This window comes from Notechis scutatus, chromosome 1 (genome assembly GCF_049901735.1).
Source record: "Notechis scutatus isolate UNSWTSFEM ecotype Mainland chromosome 1, rNotScu1.2, whole genome shotgun sequence".
In the NCBI taxonomy this organism is placed as follows: Eukaryota; Metazoa; Chordata; class Lepidosauria; order Squamata; family Elapidae; genus Notechis; species Notechis scutatus.
The window spans coordinates 130,688,144-130,709,314 of NC_142009.1; the positions used below are offsets into that span (position 1 = coordinate 130,688,144).

At 36.4% G+C, this 21,171-nt stretch overlaps 1 protein-coding gene across 4 annotated transcripts; it reads left to right on the top strand.

The window, feature by feature from the left end:
* Positions 1–354: 354 nt before the first annotated feature.
* COLEC11 (collectin subfamily member 11) lies at positions 355–20,109 on the top strand. 4 transcript variants are annotated; one of them, XM_026665305.2, is made up of 7 exons: positions 355–637; positions 4,713–4,804; positions 12,631–12,702; positions 13,842–13,913; positions 14,679–14,732; positions 16,036–16,131; positions 16,282–20,109. In XM_026665305.2, the coding sequence occupies exons 1-7, from the start codon at positions 495–497 to the stop codon at positions 16,689–16,691; spliced, it is 939 nt and encodes a 312-aa protein (XP_026521090.1). In that variant the 5' UTR covers positions 355–494; the 3' UTR covers positions 16,692–20,109. The 4 variants fall into 4 exon arrangements, with proteins under 4 accessions (XP_026521090.1, XP_026521091.1, XP_026521092.1 ...); XM_026665306.2 differs by having other exon boundaries at positions 358–637; positions 16,300–20,109; XM_026665307.2 differs by having other exon boundaries at positions 555–637; positions 4,655–4,804.
* Positions 20,110–21,171: the final 1,062 nt, after the last annotated feature.

Below are 21,171 nucleotides of genomic sequence, written 5' to 3' on the forward strand. Positions count from 1 at the left end.
CCAGGGACAATTTACTGAGACTTTATCCTGCAGGCTGTTGAGGGACAGTGACGTTTTCAGAAATGAACAATAAAACCATCCACATTTCCTGCAGAAGGAGGTCCTGGTATCCAGGAGTCCGCCAGTTTAGAATAGGTATGTTATTGGGTTTAAAAATATCTGCATATAATGAATATCCATGCTCCCAACCCAAGCAAGGCACTAAGGAAGACCTTTGCTCTCCTAGGATCCTATTCACATGGCTGCTATCTGACATTAGGCATGAAAGAGTTAACGAAGGGGCTTCTTTTCATGGGAAGGCGAGAGAGACGAAAAGAGAAGTGTCCTGCATTCCCAAAAATGCACCCTGCCAAAAGCAGCCGTTTATATCATGGGTTGTTGCCTCGTTCCCACACATTTTGCTCCTAATTAACGTCCTGCTGGACAGCTGAGCTGTTTCAAACAGGAAGCTGTTTATAGATAACGCTTGCAAACGGTTGGGCCTGATTTGCTGGATGGTCGAAGAGCAGCAGTTGAGCCCACTTCAAATTAAAACCTATCGGACTTTTGTAAATAGTAGCAATGAGGTCCATCTGTGGTGCAGTGCCCTTTCAGTCAGCAGTTCAGCTACAGCGCCTCTTCTCTCAGCAAATCTAAGGTAGGTAATGCTAAGATGGTTGTGCCAGCCAAAAGCCTGGCTTAAAAGAGAGTAGGCTGCATAATGTGTATATATATATATATTTTATGGAAACTGGATAAAAAGGAGTACTGAATTTTAGATCAGGGCTGAGTTGAGATCAGTCTGGAATTGTTGCAATGTAGGTCATCTAATGTCATAGAATACAGACTGGCTCATGTCTTTACATCGAAAAAGTTATTGAACATCTGAAATTGATTTTTATAGTGTTCAGGATTGCCTAGGAGTATATTTTTTATTTTATGCTGTTCTATTATAAATTAGTTGTTTCTTGGTACAGAGTGTGTTGCAGAAAGCATAAGGAGAACAGCGAGTTTTTTTTTTATTTAAGCAGCAAATAAAATGCTACAAAAGCACAAAGCATTATCTTCACAACTTGTACAATATCTGGAATTGAAAAGTTCAGCTCTGATTCTTCCCTCTCATGTGTGCCCACAATGCTAAGGAGTATAGAATATGGACTGTAAAGTGTTGGTTGAAGAATATGAAATACAGTAGTCCAAATTTAATTTTTCCTTTCAAGCAGCTGCTAGAGATCTGGAGCATCCTTCCCTAAACCAGTCCTCTTCAAGTAGGCAAACCATAAAATTATCACTTCCAACTAGGCTATAATTTATAGTCTCTAACTTTGAACCCTGACCTCAAGTTTGTGACTGTACTTTGTGATCACTCAGGATTGAGTGTGAGATACCCTGTGTGTTCTCACAAGCAAGTTTATTGTACTATATTACGATTGCTAACCAATTTTTGGAATAGATCCCCTGGTTTGGAAAAAAAGATGTGGACCAATGTTTTGGTACAGTTAACTAAAATTAAGTGCTATTTCCAAATAAGTCTATTTCAAGGAAAAGGAACAAAAGAGGACGTCTAAATCTAAAAAACAAAAACAGAAGGTGAAAGAGCTTTGAAAATAATGAAAAAAGCAGATAAATGGGTTGGCAAAGTAGGAAAATGTTATGGAGATGAAGAAAAGCAAGAAAAAATAAGAAAACAAACGATCATAGAAAAAGATGTACCGTATTTGCCGGCGTATAAGACGACTTTTTGCCCTGAAAACATGCCTCCAAGTGGGGGTCGTCTTATACGCCGGAGGACTCCGACTCCCACTTCGAGCTTGAGTTGCAGCCGGGAGGGAGGTTGGGGGAGCGGTGTGTGTGTGTGTGTGTGTGTGTGTGTGTGTGTGTGGCGGGTGTCACTCGCCACGTGCTGCGCAACCTTTCCCCTCTTCCTTCCTTAGCGGTGTGGGGAGGAGAGGATTCGAAGATCCTCACGTGCAGCGAACTTTTCTTTTTTTTTTTCTTTTGCACGCAGGTTTTGCATGCGGGCGGCTGTAGGTTAAGGATGGGGAGCCCCGGGTGGGTTATCAGGTTTTACGGTGCTTCCAACATGTGCGAATGGTGGGAGAGCGGAGAAGAGAGCGAGCGAGCGCCCGCTGTGTGAAATCCTGCCGTCAAAAGCAACACTGGGGAGGCAGGGTATAAATTTACCAGGTTAATGTAGCAATGGTGATTAATGCCCAGAACATTGTTTGCGGGTATTGCGGGGTGTGTGTGTGTGTGGTGGTGGTGAGGAGAGGTTGTCCTTTGAATGCGGAAAAGTAGGTGTGACCTTGTGTAGGAAAATAAAGAGATCCTTTTTAGCGTGTTTGGCTTCTTTGCCTCCCTCGTTCGTTTTCACTTGGAGATAATGGCCTTCGGGCGGGAGGGGAAGAAAACGGTAGCTGGATCATTTCAAATTTCACTTACTCTCCTGCCTCACTTCAATATGTCTGAGCGACTCCAGATACTGGAAGACTTTTTGAATGAAAGTGTTACCTCCATTTTTTTTTTTAAAGAGGGCCACTTGGGGAAAAAAAAAGATTCTAAGGAATTCCTTGTTTCTTGATTAAAGAGAAGGCATTGAATATACTGTTCCTTGGCAGCCTTTTCAGTGTCCGGGTTTTTGGTGTGTGTGTGTGTGTGTGTGTGTGTGTGTGTGAGAGAGAGAGAGAGAGAGAGAGAGAGAGAGAGAGAGAGAGAGATCAGCTGTATTGAGAAGAGAACGTTTCCTGTGTTCTCATTTTATTTACAACATATTTTACGCTTAATGGTAAGCAATGAAAAATATTTTTAAAACTCATTTCTAAACTCCATAGCTATTTGCATATTCTTGGTTCAAAATTGGATTAGCTCATTTCAAAATTGTCCAAAGCAGAAAAGTGCGTCAAAAAAAAAAAAGTGCAAAAGTGGAAGGTGTGTGGAAGAGGGGTAGTCTTATACGGCGAGTATATAACAAACTCTATATTTTGAGTGGAAATGTTGGGGGTCGTCTTATACGCCCAGTTGTCTTATACGCCGGCAAATACGGTATTTAAAATAATGCAACTGTTTCTGTAGGCATTGAGAATTGTCTGACTGTTTTCCCTCTAAGGCAAACAAATTTGTACAATGAATTATATATTTCCCACCTCCAGAACTCTTTTTAGTTCACAAAAGAACAAATAGTGTGGAGAGGAATAAGTTACAGAGTAAACAGAACTCTTTGTTTCTTTCCATATCCTTTTTATATCATCCTCCTACAGATTTATTTATTAAATGTATTATTAAATACATAAATTTATTAAAGCAAAATCACGATACTTATATTAAGCATTTCATGCTACTGTCCAAAACACAGGTAGATTCTGATTTCCCGACTATATAGAACTGTATGTCTACAAACATCTGTTTGTATTTGGAGACTAACTGAATAGGTCAGTTCTGATAGGTACAACCATGTATTTTCACAACCCTCCTGATATGTTGCATAGACTATGATGGCTGGTTCAATACATACGAAAGGTTGATGTCAGGAAAAGCCAAGCTGCTCTGAAACTCTAATTGATTCACTAACCTGAGAAAAGAACGAAGAGATTAAGCAGTAGTTAATTTTTTAAAAAAAGCAATATTCAAAAAGGAGGAAGAGTTGCTTCTTATCCTTGTCAGCTACCCCATGCTGGTTTATTTTATTTTTAATATCATAGGCTGGTGGGTTCTTTCAACAATAAAGGTGAGCTTGCTGAATCTATATAATGTGTTTCACAGCAGCTTAATTCATGCTGATCCTTATTTAACAGAGCTTTCTTGGTTTACAAGACATTCAATCATAAATTAATGATATGCACTCAACACATTAATTACAAGCTTCAGCTAATGTACTAAATTGTGGTTAGTTTGTATTTAAGCATATTGTACAAATCAAGTTATTATTGGAATGGTATATTTATACTGTTATGTGTACCCTAACCCACACATAAAATATTTGAGCAGAAATTAAGATGAATAATAGATCTGCTAGGGGAACTAATCAAGATTGATAGAAGTAACTGAAAACCAAGGAATGCGTTGCCATTTTTTCTTGCACAACTCTAGGCACAGGTGTTTTTGCTTCATTCGGAAACAAGATCTTAGCCTTTATTCTTTCTTAGTTGACTTAAAACTGCAGGAAAAGGCAATTTTATACATTTTCCCATCATATCATTTGGACTTGGGATTTTTCCCAAAGATTCTTATTTTTCCTTCAACTGAATTTTTTTAGCAGTGTGGAATTGTGTTCATGACTTCCCCAGGGAACCTTTATGCAGATCACTCTCATCATCCACTAAATTAGGTTTTTCTTTCCAATCTTTTTTTGTGAGTGTGTATGAAGGGCCATTCCTTTTTTTCTGCAGATTTTGAACAAGTATACCAAGCCAAACTCTTTTCTGTTGGCTTAAATATAGATTATGATCTAGGGGAAAATATATTTGTGTTGCAGACTCTCACTCTGCTAAACCTGAGTGTCCCTTCCCAATAAAATATATTACCAAAAACTTTGCAACTTAACAAGCTATCATATATTAAAGATATCTATTAATATGCTGTAAAGTTTATTGTGTCCTTAGAAGATAGTGAACACATTAGAACTGTCCAAAATATTTAGAATCCCTGTTAATGGTTTATTCATTTTTCCTCCCTTTAGGAGTAAGGGACAAGCTCATTATGAAGAGTGATCTGGTTTTCTTTGTCTCTGTAATTAGCCTTGCATTCCTGTCTCTTCCAAGATCTGGATATGCTCAGCATATTGCAGAGGAATCCTGCTCTGTTCAGATTCTGGTTCCAGGCCTCAAAGGTAATATGCATCTCTCTTCCCACAAATAATCAGACATTCCTTTTTCATTTTTATTGATCTGATGGCATTCTAGTAATTGTCAGTGGGATTGCATTCTCTTAGTGAAATAGGCCAACTTTTCTCTTAAGCTTTTCCTTGTCTGGAGCAATTGGCCTATAATAATGAAACAGTCATTTGAGTTGCCGCTTAAGCAAACAACCATAGAGGGCTTTGGATGATCATAAACAATCCTTCCACAGAATTCCCAATAAACAGCCACACAAAACTTATTTGCTAAACTAAGTATATCTTTCTAATTTTCTTGGATACTGGCCCTGAAAACATTTTCTGCTTCTCTCCTTTTAGTTCCTCACTTATACTATTTCATTTTCTTAGAACATACTGATACCTGTACACCAGGGGTGTCAAACTCACATTGTCACGTTGTCATCACATGATATATTGTGACTTCCCTCCCTTCACTAAAATAGTGTGGGCATGGCCAGTGTGTGATGCATCTGACCCGCCGGCTGCGAGTTAGACACCCCTGCTATACACCAACAAAAAACTGACAAATATTTTACAAGAGAATGAGTTTAATTTGCATAAACAGAATGTAGAATTCAGAGGACAATAACAGGCCTTATTTCTCTTATTTCATGTCCTTATTTTATACACATTAGCTGGTTTGTTGCCGTTTTTGACCCATTCTGTGACTGCAATTACTTAATCATTTATATTTCAGAGGGGCAAGGTTAGATAGAGTGGATATTTTGGAAATGGTATGCTTGGTTATTAGTGATTTGCTCTTCTCTACTTTAGTCATATTCTGTGTTTAGAATTGTCAAAACTCTGAAAAATATTACTAACTTATTTGGATTATCTTAGTAGCTTGATCAATAGCAATAGCAATAGTACTTAGATTTGTATACTGCTTTACAGTGCTTTACCGAGCCTCTTTAAGTGGTTTTACAGAGTCAGCATTACAATTTGGGTCCTCATTTTACTCCACCTCAGAAGGATGGAAGGCTGAGTCAACCTTGAGCCTGGTGAGATTTGAACTGCCAAATTGTGGGCAGCTGGTAGCCAGCAGAAGTCGCCTGCAGAAGTAGCCTGCAGTACTGCACTCTTACCACTGCACCACCATGGCTCATAATTTTATATGTAGTTATCAACAGGGCTGGGCTCTTTATCATGAAAATAAGAATCGCCAACAGTGTAAGCAAATGGTAGTTCTGTTGCAATGAAGTTGGGAGGCCTTATGATACAAAATAAAAATGAAGGACAACATGACACCTTCACATACATTTGATGGTTAATTCTGGAAGAAATAGAAACCATTTGGGAATAAGCTTTTTATTCTTCTTCTTTTGACCAAAGATTTTAGAGAAAACTGTCATGTGTGGTATATCGCCTCTGATTTTGAGATAATTGTTGAAATATTATAGGGACTACTGGAATTAGTAAAATCATCAAATCTTTTATCAACACAAATATAGCTGAATGACTGCTACAACAGTTGCCCCAAGTTGGAGTTAAGCAGTCTTTGTTACTTTTTCACTTCACTGTATTTCATTAATGTAGATTGGGGGCGGGAGTATTTTCTTTTGATAATGTCAGGATGTAATCTTTGTATTCTTGTTAACTGTTTAGTGAGCTTATTCTCCATTGTATACTCTACTATTGTATTTGCTCAATGAATTGGATGAAATAAATTAATTTTCTGAAGACACTCATGCCACAATAAAATTTTGTTTAAAGTGCTGTGGTGCCTCTTACTGCTTCAAAGACATCTTCATGAATTCACCCTAAAAATGGAATCATAGTTGGGTCAGTGTTTCTAGAAATAGCTCCCTGTCTCCAAAATGTACCCTTGAATTGAATCCAAGCAGTGTAATTATAATAAGATATCCAAAACATTCCAAGTTAAAATGGCCGTGCCTGTTTCTTGCATTTTGTTATTTTAGAGTTATTCACGCAATTAAAAAGTACCAGCATTTTTTTTGCATTCATGAAAAAAAAACACCAATTGACCTAGAGTTTATTTAAAGTAATTGAAAAGACCTCTGCTTGTTCTATGCTTGAGAAGGGGGATGGGATGCTTGCTTCTGATTTAAATATTTCATTGAGTGAGTAAACTGCTGCATTTCCTATGGATACCATACTTATTTTTTAAACTTTTTAAAAGAATAGTTTATATCAGATTTTTGCCATTTGTGTATTATGTAGTAATCACTATTGTCTCCCATCCAACTAATTCAGGAGACCTAGGGGGAAGAAATGCTCTTCTGCTCAAGCTGTTTCAAGTTTTTATCTGCAGAACAGAAGCCAACTTGAAACATCCTAATGGAACAATTTGCGGAGGGTTATTTTGTTCTAAATGTTAAACACAATATATTTTCTATTTTATGTACATCTCTATTATTAAATAATTGTAGATTATTTCTCTAATATACATTCTTTTTTGCTGATGTGCATTCTCTCTTCTTTTCTTATAAAGATTTCTCCTCAAGTGCCAGTTGGTCTAATATTGAAAGTGTTGGCCTAGAAACTAGGAAATTGTGAGTTCTAGTCTTGCTTTAGGCATGAAAGCTGTCTGGGTGACTTTGGGTCACTCAAGTCACTCTCAGCTCAACCCACCTCACAGGGCTGTTGGGAAAAATAGAAGGAAGAAGTATTGGATATGTTTGCCACCTTGAGTAACTAAAAAAGGAGACGTAATAAAATTTAAAAATAATAATATTTGTCCCACAATACTTGTGAACTAGGGACTGAGCAATTATGCAGAAGAAAAAAGCTGTTAAACATGAAGAATTAAGGCCGAGGAAGTTTTATGAGTGATAGTTGTATGGGGAAACAGAGAAAGCATTGGTATGATTTACAAATAAACTAAGTTAGGATTTAGTTTCCTAACTTTCTCATACAGATATTGTAAGGCTACAATAACCTTAAATCCTGAGCTGAATAAGCAGTCTTTTATTATTGTGAGGAAGCTTGGAATACGGAAAAAGGAAGAAAATAAAGCAGAAATTGACTGATGGAATATAATTGCTTTTCCCAGTTGTAAAATTGAGTCTGGTTTATTTAACAGAATATCTTTAACAAATCTTTTTTTTTATTAAACAAATTTTATTAATTTTTAAAAGCATATAAAACATACAAGATAAACATAAAACCTTTTTTCTAAAAATTTCTAAAAATTATTTGAAAGTTTTACAACATTAACACATTTCCTTACAATCACATATTTTCTCTTTCTAACTTGCTTTATTTTCTTCTATCTTTCTCTCCATTGTCCTTTTCTAACCTTTCTCCAAGGTTTTATTAACTCATTCAAACATAAACACATAAGAACACAAAACATAAACATAAAAAAACATCTTTTCTGAAAGTTGCTTAATCCCGGTCAAAACTCTTTGTACAGACACCAACTCAAATTCATATTCATTTTATATGCCATTCCATATCATTATTACCATTTTCAATTTTTATATAGCTTCTTCTCTCTTTAGATTCTCTTAATTTTATTTTATTTATCTCATCTCAATTCAAATCATAATATTTATTATTCTTTGTCTGTTTATTTCCAGCTATCGATTTATCTTTCTTCTTTTAAAAAAAAAAAGCTTCTCCTGTACACTAATTGGAGTATGACGCCTTTACCTCTTTCCCCTACATTTATAATACTTAATATAAAATACCTAACTTACACTGGGATTCTATTTGGTACATTCTAAAATTATACAATATTATCAATACCAATACTGATCTATTCATTAATATTCATATTCTTTTATATCATAAACACTTAGCACATTACTTTTCAATTAATTAACATACTTTTGTGGGAGCACCTACTTTCCATAATTATTCCCCCACGTCACATATTTTAAATCATTATTTCATTAAGGTATTCCTGCTTCTCCTACTTCAAATCTCTCCTTTCAAAAAAAAAAAAAAATTCCTTTTTCTCTTTCTCCTTTCCTTCCCCAGCCAAAGTCACTTGTTCATCAAAAATGGCTTCTTCTTTGTCCCAGTCGTCCTGTTGTCCATTCAATTTTACATAAGTGTAGACCACCATTTCTAAATACTGAAAAGAGTATCAAAAACATCCTTCCCTTCTTGCTTTTCTTTCTCATATTTTTGATATAAAAGTTTCAATCTGTCCACAAGTAATGCCATTATAAAGAGAAAAAGTTTTCCCAAGCAACCACCCAAGTGCTTTTAATCAGAGATAATTCTCAAAAGTGGTAAAATCACCAAGCAATCCAAGTAGGTTAATTCTTTTAAGCACTTTCTCCTTCACTTTCTCTTTCTGGGATTGAGTTTGATCACAAAGTTCCATTTAATATATATCTTTCAGAAGCCTTGTTAGTATTTATAGCTCTTTAAAAATCCAGGCAGTCTTTTCCTTATTTTCAAATTCTAATCCAATTTTTCCCTCTCCCTTCCCACTCACAGCAAAAAAATTTTTTTAAAGTCTTTAAAAAAAAAAAAAAACATTCAGAAATCCTTATCTCTTCAGTATTTAATTACCTAGATTTTCAGATTTCTCTTGTTATTCCATCCGCTGTCACGTTAGGAAGGAGAGTGAAGGAAAAAAAAAAAAACTTTCCCTTTTAGAATTCTGTGCGCCGCTTGTAACTCTCTCTGGAAACAATGTAGCAACTTCTCCTTCTTTAACAAATCTTGACTAATGTATGGGTGCTAGGGTTACCTGTGTCTGAGTTGGGTGGTGATATACATTTGTTTAATGAGTAAATAAATAAAAAATGAGTTCAGCCTATAAACCATGTTGTGCTTATTCATAATCTGAACCCAGCATCTCTTGTTCCACAAGACCTGGGTTAGAACAAGATATGAATGTAGCCATTGTTTTCTTCACCTCTTTCCGTTGAAGTGTTGTGTGTATGATGGGAAAGCATGGACACATTTTTTTAAACCACCAATAACTATATTAATGAATTTCTAATAAATACAAAGTGCTGGAAACATGGACAATTAATTGAAGAGACTTATTTTTCAAAAAGAACGCTTAAAAATCTCGTATCTTTCTATATCTCCAATATCTTTGTTTATTGCTGACCTCTCTATTTCTGTTGTCTGAATCTCTCTCTCTCTCTCTCTCTCACCCTCTGTGTGTGTGCGTGTATGTATGTATGTATGTATGTATGTATGTATGTATGTATGTATGTCTTTTTCACTCTCTTTAGAGTTCTCCTTTTTTTCTGCAGAGTTCAATCTTTTTTTGATTTCTGCTTTCTATCTCTCACCCAAATAAGTCATTTTTTTCTTAATCTTTCCCGCTTTTTGTTCCTGATGGGGCTTCTTCATTCTTTTCCTATTTTTGCAAATATTTGCTCCGTCTGAGGAAAATGGCTCACAGAGTGTTTAACCTCATGCCAGTATGAGGGAAGGAAAGAATCATATCTTTCTTTCCACCTTTCTCAGCTGCTGCCTACTTTCCTGCTGCATCTTCTCATGTGTGCTGTCTAACTTTAAGTTTCCCCTTTTACTTTGACTCCTGGGCTTTGGTTCTGTTTATTTAGCCTATGGCTACAGAGCTCTCAGGCAGCCATCATGTCTTTTCTCTCTCTTGCCTCACCCCAATACTGCTGTTCGATTGGCAGGTGGATTGCCCTGACAACGGGGGAGGGATATGAAGGGAGGAGGAGGAAGAAACATAGGTGATTCTCACCCGCTCCAGCAGTCTGTCCTTGGACACCTTTCCAGATTGCTTGCTTGGCTTTCTGGAATGTCTCTTCCTCAGTGAAAAGCACTGATTTCTACACACCCCTATTGTCTTGATCTTTCTCAATGTCCAAAAAAGAATATGGCCCCTTATAGAAGAAAAAAAGTGGACAATATTATTAAATGGGGTGTTTGTATATGTCTGCTTGGTAATGCAGTTTCATATGCTATTTCTTATTGGCCCAGTCTTTGCATTTTGACCCCTTCTTTGGAAATCAAACTGGAAGTAGTGTATCTTCATTTCCCCTCTTGATCTGCAAAACTGAAACTTTACGATGAGAAAAACTGCACAGCTTTGCTCAGTTTGCCTGAACAATTGGCAGTGTTTTGCAAAAAAAAAAAAAAAAACCAGTCTGCTAAAATGTGACGCACCAAGGCTAACAATTATGCATGATTCTGGAGTTCTAATAATAATTGCTCTTTTATCAAGGAAACGGGAACACTGAGATATAAAACTAAAAATATGAAAGCCTGAAGGAAAAAAACAAATTTGTTCATGCTTCAGCACAGTCTCTCTAATTAGAAGCTGTAGTCATAATGGCGAGGGAGATTGATGCAGAAATGCAGTGAAGCACAAAATGACCTACCTACGAAGTCTGCAGCTAATGTAAAATCTCTAAAAAGTCATCAGTGTCTGAGCTAAACTGTCAGGGGGGATATCTCCCTGGCTTAGATATACACTAATGAAATATAGAGTCTTTCATCTGTTGGCTGAAATCCAGTGTGCCCTTGACTTCTATGCAATTTGAGTCTTAGTACTGCAGACCAATCATATTTCTTCAGGGAGATGTTAGGAGCAGCTTCTGAGAGGGCTAAGACGTTAAACCAAGGAGCCATGTCATCTGAAATGACCAGATGTCTGAGATGCTATTACTAAAATCTAGGTAGCATGATAGATACTGCTGTTCCTGGCAATAAATGTGTAGTGATGGGAGAGAGTAGCTGTACCCTACTGTTCCTTCCTTGCTTTTAGCTACACTTCTACACTTGCTATTGCTTCCAGCTATTCTCAGTAAGGTGAAGGAGGCACTCACATTAACAGTGTTGAACTTTTCGCTGAAGGATAATACATTCTTACCTCAGACAATAACCTTAGGTAGACTCTGGTTACTTGCTAAAAGTGACCTTGACAACTGCACTCTATACCCAGTATATTCCTTATATTGTCACTCCTAAGGAGAAGATTAGATTTAATTAGTATATCTGAAGGTACAGTATTTCAAGGACCTTCACTGTTTTGTTGTGTGATGTTATACTCCTTGTTCTATACTTTAACTCTATACCTTGTTCTGTATTTTAAGTCAAGGAACCTGATATCTTAACATTTTTAAAGAAAAAATTAACAGAACAGGCACTGAGTAAATGCAGAGGATCTGATCAGTAATAATCAGCTGTTATTACTGTAATTACAATAACCTTGTCTACATGAGTGATATGCATGATGGTCATCCTGTGATCCTTTAGTAGTGGTATTGCTTACCCCTGAAAAAACATGTTTGGAAAGAGCGGCTTATTATCTGAACCAGCTACCAGCTCAGTAATGATGTAGGTCCTTGAGGTATCTAACTAAATATAATCTTCTCCTTAGAGGAGAAAATATAATGAATGTTCTGGCTGTGGAATAATGCAATCAATAGTCAGATCAAATATAATTGCATCCTTCATGTAAAAAACCTGGACAATCACAAGGTAGCAGGAAAGAGGGACAGAGAACTTTGATTTCTTTTTGCCATCTAGTTTCTTCAGACCAAACCAAAAGCCAAACTACTTCCCCCTTCTATTAGTTGAAATTTGTATATAACTTTCTCTTATACTTGCTTTTTGAAATCCATTATGTTCCCATTGTCTATAAAGTCTGAAGTTCTGTAGTAAAACACCTATTTTTTCTGTTTTCCTTTAAAAAAAAAAAAAAAACACCTTCTAAATGTAAAAATTGAGAGAGATGGTGAAGTGATGAGAAGAACACTACATACATAAACAGGACAAACAATATTAATGATGCTGTCATTTTCATTACAAAAATTGAATTCTGAACATAATATCACTGAATTTTGAATAATTTGTTTCATTTTACCTTATGTTTTATTACATAATAGGGGAAAATGGAGAAAAGGGGGAAAAAGGTGCTCCAGGCCGTCCTGGTCGAGTTGGACCTCCAGGGGAAAAAGGTAAATCTTATTTTAAAAATGGATTAAGCATTGGATTAATATTGCTTAATAGTAAATGGAGAATATACTATTTGTGTATATTTTCGTAAGGTCACAGTTGCATATATAGGTTTGTACCTAATTAAACTCAATTTAAATATTTTTGATTTATTAAAATTAGCATGTATGTGGAATGGTTTATTTGAGAATTACTATATATTGTGTTGATTGAGTTTTGTAGTGGAAAATACAAAATATTGAAACATTTAGATCTGTCCTTCTTCTTTTGGTGCCTAGAATTAGGAAAGTGTTCCCAGTAATGGGGGAGTGGACAAGCTAATAGCAGCCCAAAACGACCCAAAGTTGCTGAGCAGAACCTCACCCTGATTGCAACAGCAACCTCATTATTGGGAAAGATACCAGATCTTGCCCCAAATAATAATTGTTTCTGGAGAAGATGAAAAATTACTGCTTGAAAGAATTAAAGAGTTAAGAATCACGCAGTGATCTGGAAAAGCTCTTCATTTTTTGTGTTTGATAAACTGCAATTCCATATTTAGCCTTATTTCCATAGCGAGAATGTTCCATAGCTCAGGTGCTACAGCAAAAAAAGTCCTATCTTCTGGGCCCAGCCGGCATTCCTTAGGCAGTGGGATACAAAACGTGCCCATCCAGCCTGACCAGATTGGAAGGATACAAAAGACTGGGAGAAACATCTCTCGAGTAAAATTTTCCAAAATCAGCATTATTTGCAATTCTAATTTGTTGTCTCTGAAGCTTTAAGCTCTAAGAAAATGACACAAGCCAATAATAAAGATGGATCCTTTTTATCTGGAGCTTTTTTTTTTTTTAATAAACACATGCTGGTGTGCACGATTTTCTTTGAATTATCATTATTGTGTTAACTTTTTCTCTTTAGCGTGTATACTCCAAGCAAATATGATGCACTTTCCCCATGGACCATGGTTAACTGGAAGTAATTCTTTCAACACACATTCTCCCTTTTCTTTTTATCCTCTTTTTGCTCTTGCACATTCTGTTCCTTTCAGCTTTAACTAGATTTAGTTTTAATTAAGACATGCTATAATGTAGACATATAGGGTGTTAGAAGTTCATAAAAACAGAAGTCTTTATTTGCCTTTGATTTTTTTATATTATAGGAGAAGTGGGAGACAAAGGGCAGAAAGGTAGCATGGGGCGACATGGAAAAGTTGGTCCCTTAGGCTCAAAAGGTATATTTTTCTTCATTCTGTATTAAACTTTGAGCAATATATTAAGTTTAACCGTTGCACCTGGTTGCACAGGCTGAGGCGAGGTGCATGAGTAAAAATCAAGCTACGGGGTGGGGTGGGGGTGGAGCTGTCCTATGTGTCCCACACCCACTTACTTTCGGGCAGTTGCAACCAGGCCTCGCACACCCTGACACCTGCCTCGCCTTGCTGGCCCACTTCTTCTGAGGCAGCTAGCCACTGTTTGTGCGTGCTGCCCCCAGCCTCTATTTCACTGTTGAAGGCCTTCAGGAAAGGCCTGTGCAGCAAAGAAACAAGGTCTGGATTGACGCATGCATCAGAACTTGTTTCTTGGATGCAGAGGCCTTTCCTGAAGGCCTCTGATGGTGAAATGGAGGCCAGGGACGTCGCATGTGAGCGGCAGCAAGCAGCCGCAGAAGAAGTGGCCCAGCAGTGGCCACATGGCCTCCTTCTGGGCAGGGCTGTTGGTGCCGCTGCCATGACAGTGGAAGACATCCCTGAAATCCTGAAGCATCTTACATTTTATTCCTTAGTTGCAGGAATGTATTTTCTTCAAGAAATGAACAATGTAATTCAATAAAATTATATTATTTTGATTTTGAAACACGTTTATGTGTATGTTACATTTGATTTCATTTGACATTATTTTCCCAGTTATGTATGGTAAAGATAATATCTAAGCTTAATAATGTATTGATATTGGATAAAATCTCATTTGCTGATAAGTTCAATTGTCTTTTTTCTTAGGACAAAAAGGAGATAATGGAGATATAGGTCCACCTGGTCCTAATGGAGATCCAGGTAAATAATATCAGAACTGGCTGACTAACTCTCAAAGTCCATTTTGCAATTTAATAAAACTCTGGAGTTAAGTGAACAATGTTAGTGTCTTAAAAATAGGCTTAAGAAAGTATGACAGGGCATGTTAGGACTGTGTAATTTCTACACTTGTGCAAGTCCTCCTCCTGTGTTCACTAATACAGGTAGTCTTACAACCACAACTGAGCCCAAGATTTATGTTGCTAAGTGAGACACTTGTTAAGTGACCTTTCTTGCCACTGTTGTTAAGTGAATCATTGCAGTTTTTAAGATAGTAACACAGTTAAGTGAATCTGGCTTCCCCATTGACTTTGCATATCAGAAAGTTGCAAAAGGTGATCACATGACATTGGGACACTATGACCATCATAAATATGAGTCGGTTGTCAAGCATCTGAATTTTGATCATGTGACCATGGGGAAGCTGCTACGGTTGTGTGAAAAATGATCATGTCATTTTTATCAGTGCTGTTGTAACTTGGAATGTCACTAAATGAACTGTTGTAAATCAAGGAATATCTGTACACTGGAACTAGTGTCTTGTTTTCACCATATATTCCTATTATACAGGAAATTACAGGAAGGAATCTCAATGAGAACAATCTATCTTTAATGTGGTCATGTTGCATCAGAACAGAAAAGCCCTGCTTAAATACAGTTAACAGAGTTCTCTGTTCAGGAAAAAAAAAAGTTATTATTCCCATGGGTCTTCTCAGAAGTGGTATTCAGCAGGTTCTGACCCGTTCTAGAGAACCGGTAGAGGAAATTTTGAGTAGTTCGGAGAACCGGCAAATACCACCTCTGATGGGCCCCGCCCCCATCTATTCTCTGCCTGAGTCCCAGCTGATTGGCTGGGTCTTCTTTGGTTGCCCTGCACTGGAGAACGGAGCTGGAAAGCAGGTTAGTGGGGTGGGAAGGGAATGGGGATTTTGCAGTAACCTTCCCCCAGGAGTGGGGCGTGAATGCAGATTTTGCAGTAACCTTTCCCTGCCACACCCACCAAGCAACGCCCACAGAACCGGTAGTAAAAAAAAATTGAATCCCACCACTGGGTCTTCTCCATGGGGAAGCCTGTGTAGAGAAGATGAGCACTTGAAGCCAAAGTAGTGCAATCAAAATATGAATTTATATGACTTTCAGGACTGGCTGTTGGTGAACACCGAAGAAAGAGTATTATTGTAATGCACTTATATCTGGTTTATGGGCCATTTGTCAAAATTGGGTTGGGCTTAATGGAAAAAGAATGTTCCATTAAGTAGGCCTTTGGACTGCTCTTATACTTTAGGTATTCCTTGTGAATGTGGCCAGCTACGAACAGCCATTGGTAAAATGGATAATCAAGTGACCCTGCTGACAACAGAGCTGAAGTTCATTAAAAAAGGTAGGAATGTTTATGGAAATATATTCCCCCTCCTAAATAAAAGGAATTGCTTTCCGAAGAACCTGGCTTGCTTTTTAGTTGGTCAGCTGTGTCTGTCTTATATGGAATGCATTAAGTAAGTTTATAGAAATGCAAGTGGTCACTTTTCAGCACTGCCCTCCCCCGCAGCTGTTGCTGGTGTGCGTGAGACAGATAATAAGACATACCTGCTGGTGAAAGAACAGAAGCGGTATGTGGATGCCCAGCTCTACTGCCAAGGAAGAGGAGGGACACTGAGCATGCCCAAGGATGAAGCCACCAATAATCTCATTGCTTCTTACATCAATCAAGCTGGCCTCAGCCGAGTTTTCATTGGCATTAATGACCTTGAGAAGGAAGGCAGCTTTGTCTACTCTGACCGATCCCCTATGCAGACCTTCAACAAATGGAGCACCGGTGAACCAAATAATGCTTATGATGAGGAGGACTGTGTAGAAATGATCACCTCTGGGGGCTGGAATGATGTGGCTTGTCACATTACAATGAATTTTGTATGTGAATTTGACAAAGAAAATGTTTAATAAAGTTTCCCCCTGCCAGGCTCTCTATATGCATTTCTTTGGGGAAAGTTCAATAATTTGGGCAGTCCCACTATTATTGTAATCAGTACTCCAATTTCTGGATTGATTTTATATGGAAGTTGGTTTCTTGCTTATGAGATCCTTTGTATCAGAGTGTAAAACTATCCCAAGGTAGTTTTATCCTCATCCATCCTTTTATTCACATTTTTTTCAAGCAATCCCACCTATCAACACATACATAATTAAAAAGTTTTGTTAAAATTTTTCTTTCTTTTGTGCAGGTCTTGAGTATGGACCTTTCCCTCTATACTTGTGAGTATAGTGGGGTACAGGTAAGAGAAAAGTAATGTAGGAAATAAACCTTATTTATTAGATATGGCTATAGTTACCCACTATGGAGAAGGGTGGTATTATTTCTCATGTGTTTACTTCGTTCTTATTTGGCATTAGGTTTTGGTTTTGTTATTAATAAAACCATTTATGGTGTTTTAATCTTAGAAAAACTCATTTTTTCAGGATGACTTAGAAGTAACTGTTTTGCCTGCAGAAAACATGAAACCACAATATGTCTACTGGTTTTGCCTCAAAATATTATATTTGTGTGTGTCAGTATATACACATGCAGGGAATCACATTGTTTAGCTTTCCATGCAACAGGTAAAAGTGCGAAATATCTCTTGCATAGCTGAAGATATGTGGCTGACTAGGTAGGTTCATTCCTGTGCAATACACAAAGAAGTGTCTAACAATGTAATAAACTGTTTTACATAGCAAAGCTACTCAGAAATCCACTAATTTTTGAAATGAAGATTTTTATCATTTTAATAGGACTTTGTAAAAATGCTTCCCAGCTGAATACCGTCTGTAATCTGGATAGAAGTTGGCACATAGGAACATAAAAAAAAACTTTTAAGCCCAGCGTTGAGAAGTTATTGAACAATGGTAGTAAAATGTAAATATCAGGAAAAGCAATAAAAGATGTTGGTTTGTAAACTAACCCTAACCCCAATTACTCCTAATGTGATGGGTTATAATATATTTAGAAATATATATTAGTATTGTACAGCTGTAAATATAATCTAGGTATTTCTAGGTATTTCAAATATCAATTCCCCTTAGAAGAGCAGTGATGACACAATTTGCATTCCTGAAATAAATATGGCCCACATTCAGGCAATGCTTAGCTATTTGAAATCACTGGGCTTAAACTTAGTTCTGTCCAGAAACCTATACCTTGAGCAAAAAACCTCACTTTCTTCACTTTTGAGATGAATAAAAGATATACAATTCTTTTAGGATATTTAAATAATATGTCTATGATTTCCATGTTTACACAAAAAAATTTACACAAGAAGTCATGTTGATGTGTTTCCATAAATACATCTTCAGGAGAATAGTAACTTCTGAAATTTAGAACATAGTTCATTATATTCTCTAATATGTTTAATATTGAACATTTAAAATATTTGCAGCTGTAGATTTCCTGGACTGAATTAATTTAAGTGAACAGTCCAAGTAGCATTCAATACTTTATAACTTGACAATAGGAAATTAAAAGAAACAAGATTATAGAAAGAATAAACTGTTTTCTTGATTTAGGGTAGCTGGCATGCTTATATCTATCTATATATGGTTAAAGAAATGAATTTAAGAAGATCTCTGTTTCTCCATGTGGTTTTATGATGACCAGGCTTGGGTTGCGAAGTCTAATGAGCAGCAGATGGCAGCAAGGATTTAATGTTTTTAAAATCTATATCTAGATTTATATTATATAGTACAATAGTTGTTGTAATTTTTGTAATCAAGGTCTGATAATATAAAAAATTCAAATGGTTTTTCGTTATTCCTGCCATTGTAGGCAAGGAGAAGCTGAGTATCACCCATCCTGGTATTAAACAACAAAAATTTGAATTAATTTATCTAATGTTAACCATTACTCCATCTGAGACTAAGATTAATTACAACTATAAATTAACCCTTTGTGAAGTTCTGTATCTGTAATTAGGATGACTGAGTTCTTAATCCCATGACAGAAGCACATTCAACTGACTGTAATGTGCTTCTACCTGGGTTACTATTGAGGAGGTGCACATGAAATTACTGAAATTAAAATTAAATTTAGCATGTTCTTATTTAATCAGCACAAATAAATTCATATGAAGTCTGAGACAAATCCCAGCTGTAAGAAATTGATATTAATTTAATTGGCTTCTCACAGTTGCTAGTGTTGGAAGTAAACTGGGATAGGTTTATTAATATAAATGAGCTATAAAATTAACTCCAGCATGCAAACAAAATCTAAAACTGATTAGCTCTTTTTGCTTGGCTTTTGGGGAATCCAGAACTGTACAGCTTCCTTACCACAAACAGTATCAGTGGCTTATAGTTTCACAGCAGCACAAGGGAACAAGTCAGTTAATGATTTTTTTAGACCTTTGTATGGATAACAAATTGCATATGCTTATTTAATAAACATAATAAATATGTTCAATTTGAATATTTGCTGTGATTGATTATAGTTCTGGTTTGGGTTCACTTTATTATGCCATATTAAACTTATCTACATTGACCTACATTGTTATGTATTTCTAAGTAAGTCACTGAATCAGCCCTACTGAGCTGCAGAGTTCATTAAATAAACAAAACATTTTCAGTTAGCATGACTCTTCCTTACTTTCCTCCACCACTATACCAATGAGTCCTCTGACTGTTTCAGTGTGTTGTTATAGGCTATAGTAAAGATGTTAGATAAAGACTTGGGGACCCACAGAAGCAGATTTGATGAATGGGTAGATCTTTAGTTTTCAACTTATTTCACAAAGTAATTGTGAAAAGTGAAGTTCTATGTACTAGTGCTATTTACTGCTTCAAATTCACTTCCCTAAAAGTGCTTCTGGGGACATGAACATAATTAAAGGAGTTATATTTTTCCCTGTATCATATGACAGTTCTAGACAACAGGGTCCAAGAAAAATCAAATTTCTTTAAGGAATTGTAGACAAGAAGCTCAATTGGCACTTCCATGTGCTCCAAGCTACTTTTTTGGAACTGAATCTGGAATACTTTATGGCCCACCCATGTATACCATCTTGAGTTCATATAGAAGAAGAAAGATATAAAGGACCAAAACATTAAAAAAAAAACAGTGGGATACAGTGGGATTTCAAAAAGTATAAAATTTAAATGGCTAAAATATATTTGCATATCTAGCATAATATACACAAACTGACAAGAGCTTCCAGTAGATAAGAAACTTTCAAATCCTTACAATCAATGATTCTAAGACTGAACGTATCTTTCGGAAAAACCTATTGTTAGCAACTAGCACATGAACATTTAACAATAATTTTGTTTCTTGTATGTTTGCTTTCAAAATAATTAATATCTTATGTATAAGAGAATAAAAAGTTTTATCTCATTTTGTTGTGAGTTTTTCTTTTGCTCCCATTTATCTTTCTGCAAAAGCTAAAATCTAATAGTGTACCAGTAATAAAATTTTAAGAGAATTTACCTGATAATTTATTTAGTATCACAAAGTTTGATTTTTTTCTTCTATGACAGATGGTTCTATTTTCATATGTATATTATACTTCCCATGTAACAATTCCCTTTTTGCTCATATTAAACATTACAGTTTGGCAGAAAACCCAATCTTTTAAATGCAACGCTAGGATAAGAACTTGTAAGTTGTTCTAATTTGCTAATTATCCTTTTGGATCCACAAGGATTTAGAATGAATCTATGGAGACCTGAAAGTCCATGAATTGCAAGAATTCCAATACTGTTGCATGAAACAGCGTAGTCCAGGCTATGACCACAAAACACTGCATCACTTTTAAGTCTTCAGTGGTGGGTAGTCAAAAGACTGAGAGGTCCTTTGTGCAAGGAAAGGCTCAACAGTCCAGGTCCACTTGGGAACCTACATTACTCTCACATATATCTGTTCTCTGGATGCAGTTCTATATTCCATCTGCTGAAGACAGTTTGCATTGTAATATTGAATTCTGATTGTTTTGAACATGAGACAATCATCAGAAGGGGATGCTGCTGCTTTTATCAGATTGATGAGACTTCATTCCCAGGCAGCTGATACCTGTTTAAGAGAGGAGAGCCACTGCTCTCAAAGGTGCCAGGTCTCAAGTCCTACCTAGAACTTAGTTGTCTAGGAAAATCCTCACAAGTGAAAAACCAAGTTCTCTCTCTCTTTACGGACACTTTTCCAAACATAGGAACCAGATGTTTGGTCTGAATGGTAGAGAAAATGGAAGATTTTAATTGTCAGTTTCCAAACTCACAAATCAGCTGATCCCCAGCACTGGAGAAATAGTAGTTAAGATAATAAAGTTTGGTTTGAAAGAAATGGACTTTTCCATTGTGTAAATCAGAATGATTCTGATCTACCAGATTTTCAATAGGTGGTCAGCTGATTTCTAATATCTCTGAAAGGTTTTAGCACGGCTATCAGGAATTGGCAGCTAAC